The sequence below is a fragment of the Silene latifolia genome, chromosome X (genome assembly GCF_048544455.1).
Source record: "Silene latifolia isolate original U9 population chromosome X, ASM4854445v1, whole genome shotgun sequence".
Taxonomy (NCBI): domain Eukaryota; kingdom Viridiplantae; phylum Streptophyta; class Magnoliopsida; order Caryophyllales; family Caryophyllaceae; genus Silene; species Silene latifolia.
Window position 1 is genome coordinate 136726076 of NC_133537.1, and position 18459 is coordinate 136744534.

The 18459-nt window shown below is 39.1% G+C and overlaps 1 protein-coding gene and 1 non-coding gene across 2 annotated transcripts; both read left to right on the forward strand.

Annotated features, from left to right (window-relative positions):
• The first annotated feature begins 4058 nt into the window (after positions 1 to 4058).
• On the forward strand, positions 4059 to 5486 carry LOC141618420 (uncharacterized). The gene is made up of 2 exons (XM_074435513.1): positions 4059 to 4243; positions 5153 to 5486. Exons 1-2 carry the CDS (start codon positions 4059 to 4061, stop codon positions 5484 to 5486), a joined length of 519 nt encoding a protein of 172 aa, XP_074291614.1.
• A 6636-nt stretch (positions 5487 to 12122) lies between these two features.
• LOC141625374 (small nucleolar RNA R71) lies at positions 12123 to 12229 on the forward strand. The gene has a single exon (XR_012535159.1). It is a non-coding gene; the product is annotated as a small nucleolar RNA R71 (small nucleolar RNA).
• The last annotated feature ends 6230 nt before the right edge of the window (positions 12230 to 18459 follow it).

Sequence of the window (18459 nt, forward strand, 5' to 3'; positions counted from 1 at the left end):
TAATGCCAATTTTGAATTAAAAGGCTACTTCATCCACAATCTTCCAAAGTTCCATGGGCATGCGAGTGATGACCCAAATCGCCATCTTTCCGAATTTCATATGTTGTGTGAAGGGGCCATTCCCAATGGTGTCACAGAGGATGAATTTAAGTTGAGAGCCTTCCCATTTTCACTACAAGATGCGGCAAAAGATTGGTTGTTTTACCTCCAACTGGGTACAATCCGTACTTGGAAGGACATGAAAGTGGATTTTATTGAGAAATACTACCCCGACTCAAGACATAACCATGCAAAGAAAGCTATCACTTCTCCGGAGCAAGATCCAAGTGAGAGCTTGTATGAGTATTGGGAGAGATTCAATAAATTGGTTGCTCAATGTCCCTACCATGGTCTTAGTGGTGATGACCTTTTGGTCAACTTTTGTGATGGTCTTACCCAACAATATCAAATCATGGTAAATTCCGCTACGGGTGGTGGGGTTGACAACTATTCCGTGGTGGAGGCAAATGAGATCATAGAAAGGTTGGCCGCTAGCACAAGGAACTATGGAAGAACCCGGGGATCCAAGACTATTAACTCCGACACATTCTTCTTCCAACAACAAGCTTGAGAGAACCGTGGATGAGCTTAAAAGAATGGTATCTCAACTAGTGGGAAACAATCAAGGAGGAGCACAAGGGTCTAACTTGGAGTGCAACTATTGTCAAGGTCCACACCCAATGGAAACTTGTCCCATCATGGAAGAACAAGGGATAAGCAAGGAAAATTTGAGTGCCATGATGCATGGTCAATATAACTCTAGGAACCCCAATGGGGGAGGGTATTACAAGTATGATCCGAGCGGCAATACTTACAACATTAGGTCAAGGGACAACCCCAACCTTTCTTGGGGAGGGGATACCTCAAGAAGCTTTCAAAATGGCCAATTCAATCACTTGAGGAACTCCAACTCACAAGGTCAAAGCACAAATTACCAAAGAAACAACAATCTTCAACAAGCAAAAGGAGGATCCTTCCAATTTGGTAACCAAGGTAACCACAAAAATTTTCAAGGGGGGGCTCCTCCTCTCAAGGATATGAAGATTTATCTACCAAGGAGATGTTGAAGATGCTTATAAAAGGGCAAACCAAGACAATCAAGAGGTTTGACAAGATGGATGCGGATAAAATATCAAGTGATACAAGGGTGAAGAACCTTGAGATTCAACTTGGCTAACTTGCACAAGAAATGGCCAAGAACAATCAAAGGAACTCCAACTCAATCCCATCTACAATATTCCCCCCAAAGGGAAATTCTAGTGCAATGACATTGAGGAAGGGGAGAACTCTATAATCTCCTCCAAAGAAGAAGAGAAAAGCAAAGTCACATGAGAGGGTCATTAACATTGAAGAGCAAATTGAAGAAGAGCTTGTGATTGAAAAAGAGAAAGGAACACCCTCAAAGGCTAATGGGGAAGAAGATAAGACTCCTTTGAGCAAGAACAAAGGAAAGTAAGAAAGCACCAACACCAAAGATCAAATTGAGGAGATCGAAAGAGAGTATGTTGAACCGGAGGTACCATTTCCTAGTGCCCTCACAAATCCCAAGAAGTTTGATAAAGACTCTGATCTTTATGAAACTTTTAGGAAATGTGAGGTCAACATCCCTCTTTTTACTATCATTAAATCCGTCCCTAGGTATGCAAATTTTCTCAAAGAACTTTGCACCCCTAAACGGAAGTCGAGGAAAGGAATTGAAAGAGTCACGGTTAGTAGGCATGTCTCGGAAATTTTCAAACGAAATCTTCCTAAAAAGTGTGATGATTCGGGCATGCTAACTATACCGTGCTCAATTGGAGGCAAAGCTTTTGCTAGAGCTATGATAGACTCGGGGTCTTCTATAAATGTTATGCCTTACTCCGTTTATGAGACCTTAGAATTGCCTCCCTTGTCCAAGACCAATGTTGTGATCCAATTAGCGGACCGTTCTACGATTCACCCCAAAGGCCTTGTAGAAGATGTGCTAGTAGAGGTTGACAAGTTCATGTTTCCGGCCGACTTTTATGTTTTAGACATGGAACCGGACTCCAAGGCTTCACCCCTTTGGCTAGGGAGGCCTTTCATGAGAACCTCTAAAACAAAGCTTGACATGTATGATGGAAATTTAACCATGGAATTTGAAGGAAAAATCGTGAGGTACAATGTGTATGAGACAATGAAAAAGACCGATGATTTGAGCTTTTGTTACTTTCTTGATGTAATTGAACCATTGGCAAATCGAGCTTACCAATTGTGTCATAGGGACCCACTTGAAGTAGCCCTTACTAACAATGTCAAGAAGGAAGGTTTGCGGTTTTTGTTGTCTCATGATGTGCAGGAAAGTATAAAAGCATTGGAGGAAGAAGAACCATTAGAGGAAGCTAAGGAGGAAGAAGAAATAAAAGAAATTGAGGAGCAAATGTCGAGCAAGTGTGCAGCCAGCAAAACCACAGAGCGTAGCCTGCGCAGTTCACTAGCGTAGCCTGCGCAGTTCCCAGCTCCGTGGAGGCTTGTTTTTCTTCTTCTCCTTATGATTACCAATTTAAATTCCTTCCACTAGAGGCCTCCCTTGAAAGACCACTCCCTCCATTATAAAACCACCCACACCCAATCTAAAACCACTTCCCGACCACTTGAAGTATATTTTTCTTGGGGAAAACAACACCCTACCCCTCATAATCTCAAACCAACTTGAGGGTGACCAAGAGAAGAGATTGGTGGATGTATTGCAAAAATACAAGGGAGCTTTTGGGTGGAGCATTGCATATCTTAAGGGGATAAGCCCAAGTGTATACATGCATAAGATCCGGTTGGAGGGAGAAGCAAAGCCGGTTAGACAACCCCAAAGGAGATTGAACACGCCAATGATGGAAGTCGTGAAAGAAGAGATCATCAAACTACTCCAAATGGGAATCATCTATCCCATTAGCGATTCTCAATGGGTAAGCCCTACTCAATGTGTACCGAAAAAGGGTGGGGTGACGGTAATCGAAGGTAAAGAGGGAGCTTTAATTCCCACTCGGATTCAAACCGGGTGGAGAGTTTGCATCGATTATCGCCATCTTAATGTCGTGACATTTAAAGATCATTTCCTCTTACCCTTTCTAGATCAAATGCTAGAGAGGTTTGGGGGAAAAGAATTCTATTGTTTTTTGGACGGGTACTCCGGGTACTTTCAAATCCCCATACACCCGGAGGATCAATCCAAAACAACATTTACTTGCCCATTTGGTACTTATGCTTACCGCCGCATGCCCTTTGGATTGTGCAATGCCCCCGGCACATTCCAACGGTGCATGATGAGCATCTTTTCGGACTATGTGGAGCGTGTTTTGGAAGTCTTCATGGATGACTTCACCATCCATGGGGACTCATTTGACTCGTGTCTAGACCACCTCGCTATGGTCCTATCACGGTGCATAGACTCTCGCCTCAGTTTCAATTCTGAAAAGTGTCACTTAATGGTGAGTAGCGGGATCGTGTTAGGACATATAGTGTCGCGAAGAGGGATTGAGGTGGATACGGCTAAGGTGGATGTGATTAAAACCTTGCTATATCCATATAATACTCGAGACGTGAGGTCGTTCTTGGGACACGCGAGCTTTTACCGAAGATTTATTAAAGACTTTTCCAAGATTGATTACCCCTTGTGCAAGCTTTTGCACAAGGATGTGGAGTTTGTTTTTGATGATGCTTGTAGGGTGGCATTCGATTCTTTGAAAGAGAGGCTTGTGACGGCCCCAATAATTCAAGCTTCAAAATGGGACCTTCCCTTTGAAATCATGACCGATGCTAGTGATTATGCCCGTGGCGCGGTTTTAGGCCAAAGGAAGGGGAAGGTAGCTCATGTGATCCAATATGCTTCTTCGCTATTGAATGATGCTCAACGAAACTACACCACCACGGAGAAGGAATTCTTGGCGGTGGTGTATGCCATTGAAAAATTTCGAGCTTATCTCTTGGGTGCTAAAGTCATTATTTATACCGATCACAAATCCATAAGTTAACTCGTGGACAAGAAGGACACCAAGGCGAGGTTAATGAGGTGGGTTCTCTTGTTGAGCGAGTTTGACATCGAAATCAAAGATAAGCAAGGGAGTGCCAATGTGGTAGCCGGCCATTTGAGTAGGCTTCACATTAATGAGGATCTAGTGAACACCATGGGAGTAGTGGTTGGTAGCTTACCACATGAATCTTTATATGCTATGAAAGTCGTTGAGCCGTGGTATGCTAACCTTGTCAAATACATGGTGACTAGGAAGTTTCCCACATCCTTATCTTCTAGCCAACGCCACAAGTTGAGGAGTATTTCCCGCTACTTCATATGGGATGACCCCTACTTGTGAAAGATGTGCCAAAAAAATATTATCCGCCGTTGCATTCCGGATGTGGAAATCCCCCCAATCCTCCAACATTGCCATGAGTACGCTTGTGGAGGGCACTTTGGTCCTCAAAGGACCGCCCAGAAGATCTTGGAATGTGGTTTCTATTGGCCTAATATTTTTCGGGATGCCCAAGCTTATGTGAAGACTTCTGATCGGTGTCAAAGATGTGGAAACATTTCTCGACGGCACGAGATGCCCCAACAACCAATACTTTTCTGTGAAGTATTTGATGTTTAGGGGATCGACTTTATGGGCCCATTCCCGAATTCAAGCGGGTTCATTTACATCTTGCTTGTCGTTGACTATGTTTCAAAGTGGGTGGAGGCGATCCCCACAAGATTTGATGATGCCAAGACCGTGTCTAGCTTTATTCAAAGCTATATCTTCTCAAGATTTGGTTACCCTAAGGCTATAATAAGTGATCGGGGCACGCAATTCTGCAATCGGGTTATTCAAAGATTATTGAGGAAATATGGAGTCCTCCACAAGGTCTCCACTGCTTATCACCCTCAAACCAACGGGCAAGCGGAAGTATCTAATCGTGAGATTAAAGGAATCTTTGAGAAGACGCTGAACCCGGACCGGAAGGATTGGAGCAAACGGTTGGATGATGCATTATAGGCGTACCGCACGACCTATAAGACTCCTATTGGCATGTCTCCATATCGTCTTATATATGGGAAAACATGTCACCTACCGGTGGAAGTTGAACATAAATCTTATTGGGCCATCAAATCTTTTAATCAAAGTGTAGATGAAGCGGGGTTGCATCGAAAGTTGCAAATTCAAGAGATGGAGGAACTCCGGTTGGATTCCTATGACAACGCCGCAATCTACAAGGAAAAAGCTAGGGTGTGGCATGACAAGATGATAGCTCGGAGGAGTTTCAAGGAAGGAGACAAGGTTCTTCTATTTCAAAATCGGTTTAAGCTTTTTCCAGGAAAGTTGAGGTCTCGGTTGTTCGGTCCCTATATTGTGAAGAAAGTGCATCCACATGGAGCGATGGATGTGGAGACTCCCAACTCGGGTAAGTTAATCAAGGTGAATGGGCAACGAATCAAAGTTTATCATGAAAGGATGTAAGACCTTAGGGAAGAAGAAATTCAGTTTGAGGACCCCGTCTATGAAGATTAACCTTCAAGAAGCATTATGTCGAGCCATTGACATTAAACAACGGCAAACTTGTAAATATTCCGTTTTCAATAATTTAATTTGCATTGAAATTCAAGAGGCACTTGAGGTTTGTTAATGGTGTAGTGATTTGCACAACCCTCTTGGAACGCGTGCCTAAGAGGAAACGAGAGTCGAGTATAACTTACAAAAGCATATGAAGAATCCAAGAAAGGGGAACAAGGGAAAAAGTGCAAAATTTGGCTAAGTATGGAAATTGGGAATTAAAGGGATTGAAAGGAAATCTGCGAGCTTGAGCGCAGCCTGCGCAAACTAGCAGCGCAGCTGCGCCCGATTGCGCAGGTAAGAACAAACATTGCATAGCCTACGCAGGTCTGCTATTTTGTTTCCTTAATCCTCAATTACCCGTCATTCTTCATCATTCAAAACTCCCCTTTGTATCGACAAAACCTCATCAACTCCTCTCAATCTCTGAAAACCCCACCAAATCACTACCTCCCATCACCAAACTTCAAATCTTTCAACCAAATTCTTCACACAACTCAAATTTTCCATCAAAAACACCATCACAACACCAAATTTCTGAAAAATCCCCCAAATTTCCCAAGAACCCTAACTTTTTCCGGGTGAAATTGAAGCTTCTACAAGAGGATTTAAGGGTGAATAAGGGGTTTTTACGCATCATCCACACTTATTCAAGTAAGTTTGAGGAATTTCGGGGAGGTATAACAACTTTCCTTTACTTTCTTCATTTCAAACTAGTATAATCCGATTACACTATTTAGTTAGGTTAAATTAGGTTAAATTCTTGCTATTTTTCATTGTTGTGGATTGTTGGTAAAAGGTTTCTGCTAGGGAAGGGACAAATCACACAAACACACCTTAAACACTTGAATTCTAGCTAGTGCATACAAGGTGTTTGTTGAATTTCCCCTTAGAAAAAAATTTCAGTTTTTGGTTGTTTTAGTGTCTTTTTGAACTTAATTTTGTGAGAAAGCAAGATGGTGTTCGGAATTGGCAAGGGAAAGTCGAAAAAGAGAGGTGAATCCTCTAATGCACCACCACCCCCACCCAAGGCTTTTCACGGGGATGAGGGTTTGCCCGCACCATGCAAAAATTACTTCAAAACACTTGAGAGCAAACCCTTACACATATCCAAATTTCTCCATCCCGGGACCTTGAGAGACATGGGGATTTATGACCAAACCCTTACATTTTTAACCAAGGTGGGGCTTGAGCGATACATCAACCTCCAACTCAACACATATCCTGCCTATACCTTGGAATTCCTTGCCACTCTACATATCACGGGAGAAGGGGAGAGTGAAAGGGTGAACTTCCGGTTGTGCAAAGTGTGGCATTCTCTCACTTTTGAAAGGGTGAGGGAAATTTTGAGAATCTCTAGATCCCCTTCCTCCGTCAACCCCAAAGGAACCGCTTTGAAAGATGTGTGGTGTGGCATTTTGTGGAAACCTCGTCAACCCAACAATGATAAAAGCTCCGCCATTACAAATCCCCCCATCCGAATCATTGCCCGGATGATTTCTTGTTTCTTCTTTTCAATGGAGGAACCAACGAAGATAAATGATAGTGTGCGAGATTGTATTTGGACGATGTTACTCGAGGGGGAGGGAGTACCGGATTGGGCTAGGCTCTTTATGGTGAGTGGGACTAAGCATAAAGAGAAAAATGGAAGCATCAATTGTGGGGGACTAGTCACCCTCTTTGTGGCCAATTTAGTTGGTCAAATTCCCGACAACCAAACTCAATTGTAGGGTAACAATTTCTACAATGTCGCGGGGTTGGTTGAGACCCACATGATCAAAGTTTTGGATACGGTCCTATGGAGTTGTTATTGGTTGGGAGAGGGAGATGTGCAACACATGAGACTACCAAGAAATACCCCTCTTCCAAGCGGGTTTAGGGCCCGAGACTTCTTTTGCCCCGCCGAGAGAGATTTATCTGGGGCACCACCACAAAGAGTGAGGAAGAGAAGAGCCGTGGAGCCATCCCAAAGTGCCCAACAAGTGGAGGAACGGGAGGTTGATTTCATTGAGGGAGGATTCCATGATACCCACCACATCCCTTCACCCCACCAACAACCTCAAGACACCCCTATGTATGAAGCCGGGGGTTCCTCAAATCCCACCATGGAACCTTGGCAACATCAAATGTTTCAATATTTTGAGGATACCCGAGGGACGTTGGAAACAATTAATGGGAGGGTTGAGAGCCCCCATACTTGGCAACAACAATATGGGCCAAGGTTGGAGAGTTTGGAACGATTTCAAAGTGCCTTTGAGGAGCACAAGAGGTTGGGGGATGAGGCCGAATTGGCCCAAACAAGAATGCTAGAGGGGATAGTCAAAAGGCAAGAGGATTCTTACACTTGGCAACAACAATAAGCCAAGGTTTGGGCGGATAACTAAGCTATGTGGCCAACCCAAAATGAGTGGAGGGAACAAGCAAGTCGACAATTTGGGGTGCAAAATGAAAGGCACCACCAATACATTGAAGATTTCTACCACGACGCCCGAGCACAAGAGGATTCCTTTGGCCTCATTCGAGGCCTCTTTGACATGTCCCTACATCAAAATGAACCCCAATACCAACCCCCCATCAATGAACAAGAAGTGAATGAAGCCTATGAGAAGGCAAACAAAGAAAGAGAACGAAAAGAAAGAAGAAGAGGAAACCGAGGGGCATATGAGCAAGGTGAAGGCTCGGGCCCCTCCAACAATTTCTGAAGAAGTTCGGCACTCCTCTACATTGAGGACAATGTGTGATTTAAGTGTGGGGGAGTGAGTTGATTGTAAATTGTGTACAAGTGTTTCTTTTCAATGCAAGTAAAAAAAAAAAAAAAACATTTGAAAATTCCGGCTAGGTGAAAACCCACAAGGGTGGGCACCTAGGCAAGATTGGGAAAGGTGGCCGAGGACGGGATGAAAACCCGAAAGGGCATTACGGGCAAAATGAAGAATCGAGTTGCGAGCCACCATGAGAGGAAAGGAAAGCTAAGGTGAAAACCTGAAAAGGCACCTTAGGCAAAATGAGGGATTTTCAAACACAAAAAAAAAAAAATCGAAAAATTGAAAAATGCAACACCAAAAAGATGGAGGGATAAGAAGGGAGCAATAAGGAGGATTTAGGAAGGAGGCTAGATTTAGGATTTAATTTCTTTTTGAGTCAAAGAAAATTTTTTCAAATTGGTGGTTTTTCATATTGGCTACTAGGTTGTTGATCTTTATTGGTGTTTGGCCAACTTAGTAGCATAACTTGAATTGCTTGGAGTGATAGAGGGGGGGGGGGGGCGATATAAGGGGAGTGTGAATGATTTGGAGAATTGCGTAGGTCACTTTGCTATTGCCTTGGGATAAGGCAAGAGTGGCCATCTTTGCTATGGAGTGATAAGTAGGGTGGTTGTGAAGTTGATGAGTCGGAGTTGGAGGTGTGTTGTGTCTTGTTTAGAGGGATGATATAAGGAGGGTGAGTGAGGGAAGAGTGTGTGTCAACCTTTGAGTCTATATTTTTTTTTTGTAATCGGTGGATTTGTTGAGAGGGAGATATAAGAATGTTGTAGTGAGGGAAGAGAGATCAATACTCCTACACTCACTTGTAGACTTACACAATTGCTTATTTCGGGTTTTGCTCGGGACTAGCAAAAGTCTAAGTATGGGGGTGTTTGATAGTAGTGTTTTGTGTCGGTCTAAGAGAGTGATTTTATCACCCTTATGTCTTTTAACATGGGTCTTTAGGTTTGGTTATCCTAATAATCGATAATTGGTTATGATGTGGTAACTTGTCCATTTCCCTCGGTTTTATACTTGATTTTGATGCACGGAACCCGAGGGTCGAGGAGAACCTTTCCACGGTCAAGACATGGCGCAAGCACCTCACAATTGGCCAAATATCTAGCTGGTAGAAGTAAAGAGTGAAGATGAGAAGAATTAAGAACAATTGAAGAGGTCAAGAAGCAAAGGAATTAATGATTCTAAATGCGAGCTTAGGTGCAGCCTCTGCAAATGGTCAGCGCAGCTGCGCCCGATTGCGCAGGCAAGAGCAAATTCAGCGTAGCCTGCGCAGCTCTGTTTTACGGGGATTTATAATCCGCATTTGGGCTTCTTAAGTGAGGATCTTTTTAGGTTTTTGTGAAGCTATATATATACCCAGGATTTGAAGAACTCAAGGACATCTTAGAACATCATCTAATCTCATATACTCTCATAATTAGGGTTTGAATCTTGTAACAATTTAGAAGACTTTTTCTACACAAGTTGTAATCTTTCTTTGTTATTTGGGTTTTATGAAGACTATGGAAGGCTAATCTTCCACTACTTGGTGTAATCCATCTCAAGCTTTCATCTTTATCATTGTATTGACTCTTTAATCTCTACTCTTTCATTTATTTCAATTTCTATGTTTGAATGTCATGATGAATGTTTTGTTGTGGGAAGTAATTACCCTTGCCTCTATAACACTCATCTATTGCTTGAATGTTGCAAAGTTTCTTACTTTTGTGATGTTTTGTTGAAGCAACTCATATTGTTGTTATCTTGGTTTAAAGTATCAACCTTTGTGAGTAGAAATTGAATATATCATTTGGTTTGTTGGCTTAGACATACTCTTGTGATATCCCATTTACTTTCCTCTTGGTTTTGCTCTTCATGCTCTTTGCTACAATTCCTACATGGTTTAATGTTAGAATTTGTAGTTTAAGTAGGATTATCATTTTTGGCTTAGATAGTGGTAATCATTTGCTTGAGGTTTGTTGTTGGGTAAATGAATTTAGAGAGAAAAGAGTCATACTTTGAGAAAAAGTGGAACTTGTAGGATTATACGAAGTTTCCTCTCATATTATTGTTGTTTGCATACCAAGTGTTTGTTACTTTGTTTCATAAGCAAGATCATATCTTTTTCATCTTGTTACTTGTTTCCTCCATGCCAATTCTCCTCTTATGTGTTTTCAATTGTTGTCCATTGTTAATATTCATAGTTTGTGCCTAGTCTTGTGTTTTGTTCATTGTCATTAGTTTAATTCAAGCTTTAGTTTTAATCCCTTGTCTTGGGTTCGACCCTTACTTCCCTTTACTACTATTCTTAATTGCATAGTGTAAAGTCAAGTTTGGTTTATAAATATCTAATTTGGTCGTTTAATTCTAGTTTTTACGACACCTAGTATTTAGCTAGTCACATTCCTAGCCTCTTGCATACCGAGTATGGCATGACACTTACACTTGCTCCAAGGTCACATAATGCTTTGTTGATTGTAGTGTCGCCAATGGTGCATGGAATAGAGAAACTTCCCGGATCTTTGAGTTTTGGAGGGGAACTTCCTTGAAGAATAGCACTACTCACTTTAGTGAATGCAATAGTCTCTAATTTCCGGATAGATTTCTCCTTGGTAAGAATATCTTTCATGTACTTTGCATAGGCCGGAACATGATTGATCAATTCCGTGAATGGGATTGAGACTTCTAAGTTCTTTACGATCTCCATGAACTTTCCAAGTTGTTCATCAAACTTAGGCTTAGCTTGACGACTTGGGAATGGAAGTCTAATCACAATAGGCTCTTTAGCCTTCTCTTCATTTTTCTTCTTTGAAACTTCTTGGATGGTAGGTTCTTCTTCCTTAGAGTTCTCCACAACTCTTTGCTTGTCACTAGCATCCACAATATCTTCATCAATTGGCTTCTTCGGCCCTTCATACCTTGTACCACTCCTCAAATGGATGGCACTAACCGACTCATGTCTTGGGGGATTACTTTGAGGTGGTAATTGCCCCTTTTGTCTTTGAGAGCTAGAAGATGCTAATTGAGACATTTGGGTTTCTAGCATTTTGGTGTGGGCTAGGATGTTGTTGATGGTGATATCTTTGGCTTGGATATCTTTTTGCATTTGGGTGAAAATTCTTGTTGGTTCTTTTGCATTTGAAGGACCGCTTTTTGAATATCAAAGCCTTGGTCATTGGAATGATTGTAAGAGGGTTGATTTTGATAAACTTGGTTTTGGTTGTAAAAGGGTCTTTGAGCTTGATTTCTCATTGGAGGTGGGGTATATGTTGGTTGAGGGTTTTGAACATTTTGGCTTTTGTATGAAAGATTGGGATGGAATTTGGTATTCTCATTGTAATAGTTGGAATAAGAGGTGCCACTCTTGTATGCTAGGAAAGCATTCACTTGTTCACTTGTTCCCCTACATTCACTTTGGTCATGTCCCAAAGTTCCACAACACTCACATACTCCACTTGGAATTGAGGATGATGCCATCATAGCATTAACATGTTGTTTGGGTGATTTAGAAGCTTCATCAAGCTTAGCCATGGCCTTCTCAAACTTCAAATTGATGGTGTCAATGTGAGCACTTAGTTGAGCACCCAATTGTATGATAGAATCTACCTCATGCTTTCCTCCTCTAGTATCCTTTTGAGGCCTACTATATTGCGAATTATGAACCGCCATTTCTTCAATTTTGGCCCATGTTTGTTTGTAATCAACTTCGGTAAACATACCATTGGATCCCATGTTGAGGATGTTGCGGGAGTCTTCATATAGACCATTACAAAATTGTTGCACAAGGAACCACTCACTAAGTCCTTGGTGTGGACAAGAATGACAAGTGTCCTTAAATCTCTTCCATGCTTCATACAATGATTCCTCATCCCTTTGTTTGAACCCGGTGATTTGGGCTCTCAGCATGTTAGTCTTCTCCAGAGGATAGAATTTCTTGTAGAAATCAAGTACTAAGTTCTTCCATGAATCAATACCAAGGGTAGCCTTGTCTAGGCGCTTCAACCATTGCTTTGCGGTACCAATCAAAGAAAAAGGAAATAATACCCATCGGATTTGATCTTGAGTAACTCCGGTCTGAGAAATCGCATCATAATAGTCACAAAAAGTCTCCATATGTGAATGAGGGTCTTCACTAGGCATCCCCCCAAATTGACTTCTCTCAACTAGTTGTATGAATGCGGATTTGGCAATGAAATTACCGGTTAAATGTGGTGGTGTTGAAGTAGCATTTGGTAGGTTCTCCTCGGTTGGTACGGAATGTGTTGAAAATTTAGGCATTGTGGGGTGATTTTGTATTGGGTTGTCCTCTCCTTCTTTTGCAAAAGGGTTGGTAAACTCAATGTTATTTGGTTGAATGTCCACAATCTCTCCAATACCTCTTAAAGTACCTCTAGAAACTCTTCTATTGTTGGTTAAGGTTCTTTCAATCTCAAGATCAATAGGTAATGGATTACCTTGTGATCTCCTAGTCATGCAAATCAAACAACTCAAAATAATTAGAACAACCTTGAGGAGATTGACTTCCCCAAGGTAAAGAAAGACACAACTAAAAACAATTAATGAAAATCAAATCAAATGAACACCGTCCCCGGCAACGGCGCCATTTTTGGTCCGGTTTAAACTCGTCGTCAAAAGTTACCAACCAAAACAATATTTATAACTTTACAAACTACTCTTAGCAAAGAGGCAAGTAAAGGTCGGATCCCAAGGGACGGGTATTGATGTAGGATTTTTAATTGAAAATGGTCGTGTCTTAGGGTGTCACAATTTGGGTTGAGATAGGATATCAACTAAACTAATCAACAAGATAAAAGTCAAGCAATGAAAACAAGCAAGATGATTAAAAGGGGTGTAAACAATTGATTAAAGGCACTAGGGTGTCATGGGTTCATAGGGGATTCATGGGAGTTGATCATACAAATATGTTCTCTATTATATAGCAAGCACTCATGGGATCGAGTTGGTGTATAAGCTTACAATCCCTAGGAAGGTTTGGGTCCCGGAGCCGAATCGATTAAATTGTACAACACCTACAAGTCGACTTAATCCTTCCTATTCAACTATATGCATGGTCTAATGAGGCTCGAGTTGGTGTATAAGCTTACAAGTCTCATTGAAAAGATAGGTGATGGGTAAAAAATGCAAGGATTCATAGGCTCGCATTTCATCAAACATAACATGTGCATAAGTTGAAATCACAACAAGCAAGCAATTTAATTATGAAAACATATTAGATTAAGCATGAATCATTCCCCATGTTGGTTTCCCCTAATTCCCCATTAACGCTAGCTAAGGAAACAACTCACTCATTATCAAGTTTAACATGCTAATAAGGTTGTCAATCATACTAACAAGGCAAAACATGATGAATAAATGAAAGTGATTAACAATAATTAAACAAGATTAAAGGAGAATTATACCTATGAAGATGATTCCAGATAATAAAGCAAGAATAATAGAAGTACTTGATGATTGATGGAAGGTTGTCAATCCTCCAAATAAACCCAAATAATCTTCTAATTACACGAAATAAAGGAAGAACAATAGAGAAATTAAGGAAAGATTAAGATGGGATTAATGTTGAGAATTGTATTACAACTAAATTAAGACTAATTTGAGAGAATTACATAGTGATTAAGGATGGATTAAGATTGCTTAAGAGAGCATGCTAATCTAGGTAGTACAAATGGGTATTTATACTAAAGATTAGGTACAAAGATAAGGGTTACTAAGGGCTTAAATGACTATTAAGTCCCTAAGAAAAGTTGAGGAAATGCTCCTCTCGAAGGAAATGAGCATTTCCGTGCTAGTCTTGCCACGATCCGTCCGTCTTGAGGTAAGGCACGGGCTCTCTAACTTGTGATCCGAGTGGATCCTAGGAGAGACGCTCGGCTCCGCTGCTGCATCCCGCTCGTCTTGGGCACAAGACGCCCGGATCTTGGTGCTACGGGACGCCCGGATCGTGCCTGATCCCCTCGGATTCCTGGGCAGACTGCTTCTTTTCTTTTCCTCCTTAACAATCAACAAGGATCATTTCGGGGATGCGAGGATCCTTTCATCATTGCCCATTTCACTTTATTATCTACTTAGGCCTTCTAGTGTTGTCTCCTCTTTGATGCTTGGTCATTAGATGCGATCAATTTAGCTCCATTCCGCCTCATAAATGCAAGGTTAGCACTCCTTTTCTACCAAGAATACAAAACCTCAAAGAATATGCACAATGGAAAACTAAAGATAGTAATTTAAATGACCCAATTATGTGCTATAACGCATAGGAACGAGGTTAATTCGGGGACTAATTGTGCTCAAATATGAGTCACATCAGTAGGATAGGTTTTCAAGATCTCGCGATTCCTCCATTGCTGTGACCTTGGCACGCCACTTTTTAGTCAGGCTTCTAAGAACCTTCCTTGCAATGTCCTCGGTGTTGAACTTTCTTCCTAAGTTTTTTAGTTCGTTTATAATGCTTGAAAAACGTGCGGACATACTATCCAAGGACTCATTTGGCTCCATACTGAATAGCTCATATTTCTGCATTAACAGGTCTATGCGGTGATTCCTAACAATCGAAGTACGTTCATAAGCTAGTTCAAGGCCGTCCCATATTTCTTTGGCCGTTGAGCACGAAGATAAGCGATCGAACTCCTTAGTAGTCATGCCGTTTTGCAATAGACTTATAGCTTTAGATTTCTTTTCGGCCTTCTTGTAGTCAGCCTCGACATAGTCCTCTTCCTTTTCTCATAGGTAGTGCCTTCAGTGGAAGCAACCAAGATTTTATACGGTCCACTTTGGATAATCTTTCAACACTCCCAATCATGACCTTTCACATAGTGAGTCATCATGTTTTTCCATAACCCATAATTCTGTTGGAGTAAGTGTCCCCGACAATAATGCGATCACAATTGTCGATCATATTGATCACATGTTTAAATCTCATATTTAGGAATACACGAGGGAAAGTATAACTTCATTGTCAACTGGTCCACACATATCGGTAATGATTGGCTGACTAGAGTTTGACATTCTTTGCATCGTTGACGGTGGTGATCAGTTGATCCCCTAAGGTCATACCTATAGGGTAATGCTCTAAATTGATTATTTAATTAATCGTATGCCGATACGGGTTAATTAAATTGCTTAAAATTGACAGATGATTTTGTGAGTAAAATTACGTATCTTATTGTAATTCGATTAAATAAGATACGGTCTAAGTAATCGAATCGTTTTATTACTTAGATTGAATAATTGTTTACGAAAAAATTGAAACAGATTGAATAATTTATTATAAATACAAGTTGTTATAATTTATAATTTGATAAACCATTTTGGTACAAGTAATTAAGAATTACTAGTTAATTTTGTATGTGACATATTTTATTAATATGTTGATTTTTAATATGTTAAAAATACACTATAGTGTAACATGTCATGTAACATGTGACATATGATAAAAATGACAATTGACAAATATAAAATGGACCTTCTATTTTATGTTGGGTGTACCGAAAATGAGGAGGGTTAGGGTTTTAAATTGTGTTGATTATTTTAAATAGAAAACACAATGATCACTCTAGTTTATAGCCATGCAACCATATAGCTTTTGAGAAGAGCAACTTTTGCATGCACTGGCTCCCATAAATCCCAACCCCCACCCGGTTTTTCTACCTAGAAGAAGCCAAGGGTTTCTTTTATAATTTGATCTCTACACTACATAATTTTCTAGTGTTAGAAAATACATACAACTCTCTACATTTGTGAAATACTTTAGAGAAAGAAACACTCATAAAATCCTCTCCTCTATTCCGAAAAAGAAGAGAACAAAAATCAAATTTTTGTGTCAAGTTTAAGTTAGATTTTAATTAATACTAGATCATATTAATTATAATTATTAAGGGTGTTGCTTTGGGTATAATTCCTTGGGAGAGATTCTCCACTTGAATTTTGTTCTTCCACCTTTGGAAAGCTCAAGAACTAGTAAGAAGGTGAACTTGCTAGTACCCTTTGATCCGAAATACTCAATGTAAGAATTGATTTTCTCCTTATACTTGTAATTGTTTTGCATGCATAAGATCCGATTTAATTTTATGACTAAATTAAACTATCATACTTTGAATATGTAAACAAATGAGATTAATGAATCCAAACAAGTGGTATCAGAGCACAAGGTTGTTGCATGCAAAATCGGGTTTGTTTTTCCGAGTTAATTAGTTAACAAATAAAACTTGTTATTTAGGATTTATGAAGATAAATCACGAAATAATTTTGCATGTTAAAATTTCTGGTCCTAAATAGATTTTAGGTCATATGGGATGATTTATGGATTTTATTGTTCATTATATATATTATTGGCATTAAAATGTGATTTTTATGAGAAAAATGACATTTTTGGACGAAAAATAGCTACACTTCGAATTTTTCAGTGATTTTTGGATATGATTTCATAAATTTAATCTACTGGTTGCATGTTAAATTTCGTAAAAAAACTAAGTTATTTTGCATAAAATTTGAATTTTATAAGTCAACATCGAATTTAAAGGGTTTATTAGGTTAATATGAGTTATATTTCGAATCTGGTCATGAAACTTTTAAATGTTGTTACATGCATTTTTACTTAGTGTGTGTAAAAATTTTAGATGGATTAAACTCCTTTTGCATGATTTATGAATTTTTGAGTAAAAATTCGATAAATAGTGGCTTTAATTTAGTATATAATGCTAAAACTTATTTCATGACTAAATAAAAATTTCATATGTTGCATTTTATCCCATATTTCAGATCTAAAAGTGAAAAGTTAATTAAAATTAATTATCTCATATTTTAATGGTCATATTTGATAAAACCGATAAACCGCAACATAGTTTTTCTCGTAATTTTTCGAAATTTTTAACCTAAGTTTTGAACATTATGAGTGTCATGGTATTTTCCATAATTTTCATGAGTTTGAATTTCAAATTTTGAAATTATTATAATTTAATTTGGAGTTTATAATATAAAATTGTATTTTTGGGTCCATTATGAACAATATTAAGAAATCAAGTTGAATTATTGTCAAAATATTAGTGAAGACTAAGTTTTGAGTCCTAAGATGGTTAGGGTAATTAACATGAACATAAATATGAATTTATGTAACATATTGTGATTTTAATAAGTTAAATCACGCAAATCCATAAAAACGATATAATATACGATATTGGCTCTTAAAAGGCGATTTAGCATAAAATTAAGCATGTTCATACTTATTATAATGCTGCATTTTATTTATGATTGTCATATTTTTTATTTATATAATTTTTTGAGTTATGTAATTTTACTTAGTATGGCCTTAGTTTTTAATTGGTATTACCCTGAATGTATGGGAATATCGATTCGGTTGTAATTATTGTGATCTCGTATCACCGTTTTATAATTTAATAGATTTAATTATTATTACAAATGTATAATAGGAAATTATATAATTTTTAATTATTACTTGTAATTCTGGAGATCCTTGAAGACGGTGCTGTTAGAAATTTATATCTCATACTACTCAACATATTCTTATATGTTACAATTTAATTTAATCATAAAATTAATTTAGATCTTATGCATGCAAACATGAATAAAGATAAAGAAGAAATTGTCATTCTAACAATAGAAATTTCGGATTATTGGGCACAAATGAGTTCCCCTACTCACTTGTTCTTGAGCTCTCCTAATATGGATGAACAAAGATTCAAGGGTAGAATCTCTCCCAAAGATGAATACCCAAAGTAACCCCTTAATAAGATTAATATTATTAATACTAGAACAATATTAATCTAAATAAAATTGACCCAAAAATATTGAATTTGGTCTCTTAATTTTCGGTTAAGAGAAGGGAGAAGAAGGAGTAATAATCTCTCTAAAAACACTTTATTTTTAGATGTTAGAATGAATAATAATACACTAGTATGCATGTAGTGTATATTAGGAAAATAATGAGCAAAAGACCCTTGGCCTTGCACAAGGAAAACTGGGTAGAAGGGGTGGATATGGCCAATGCATGAGCTTCAATTCTTCCCAAGAAATATAGGCATGTAAGGCTATGCATTAGGTCTTATGATTATGCCTTCCACTAAACATAATTAACATAAAAATAAGCCTAATACTCCCTCCTT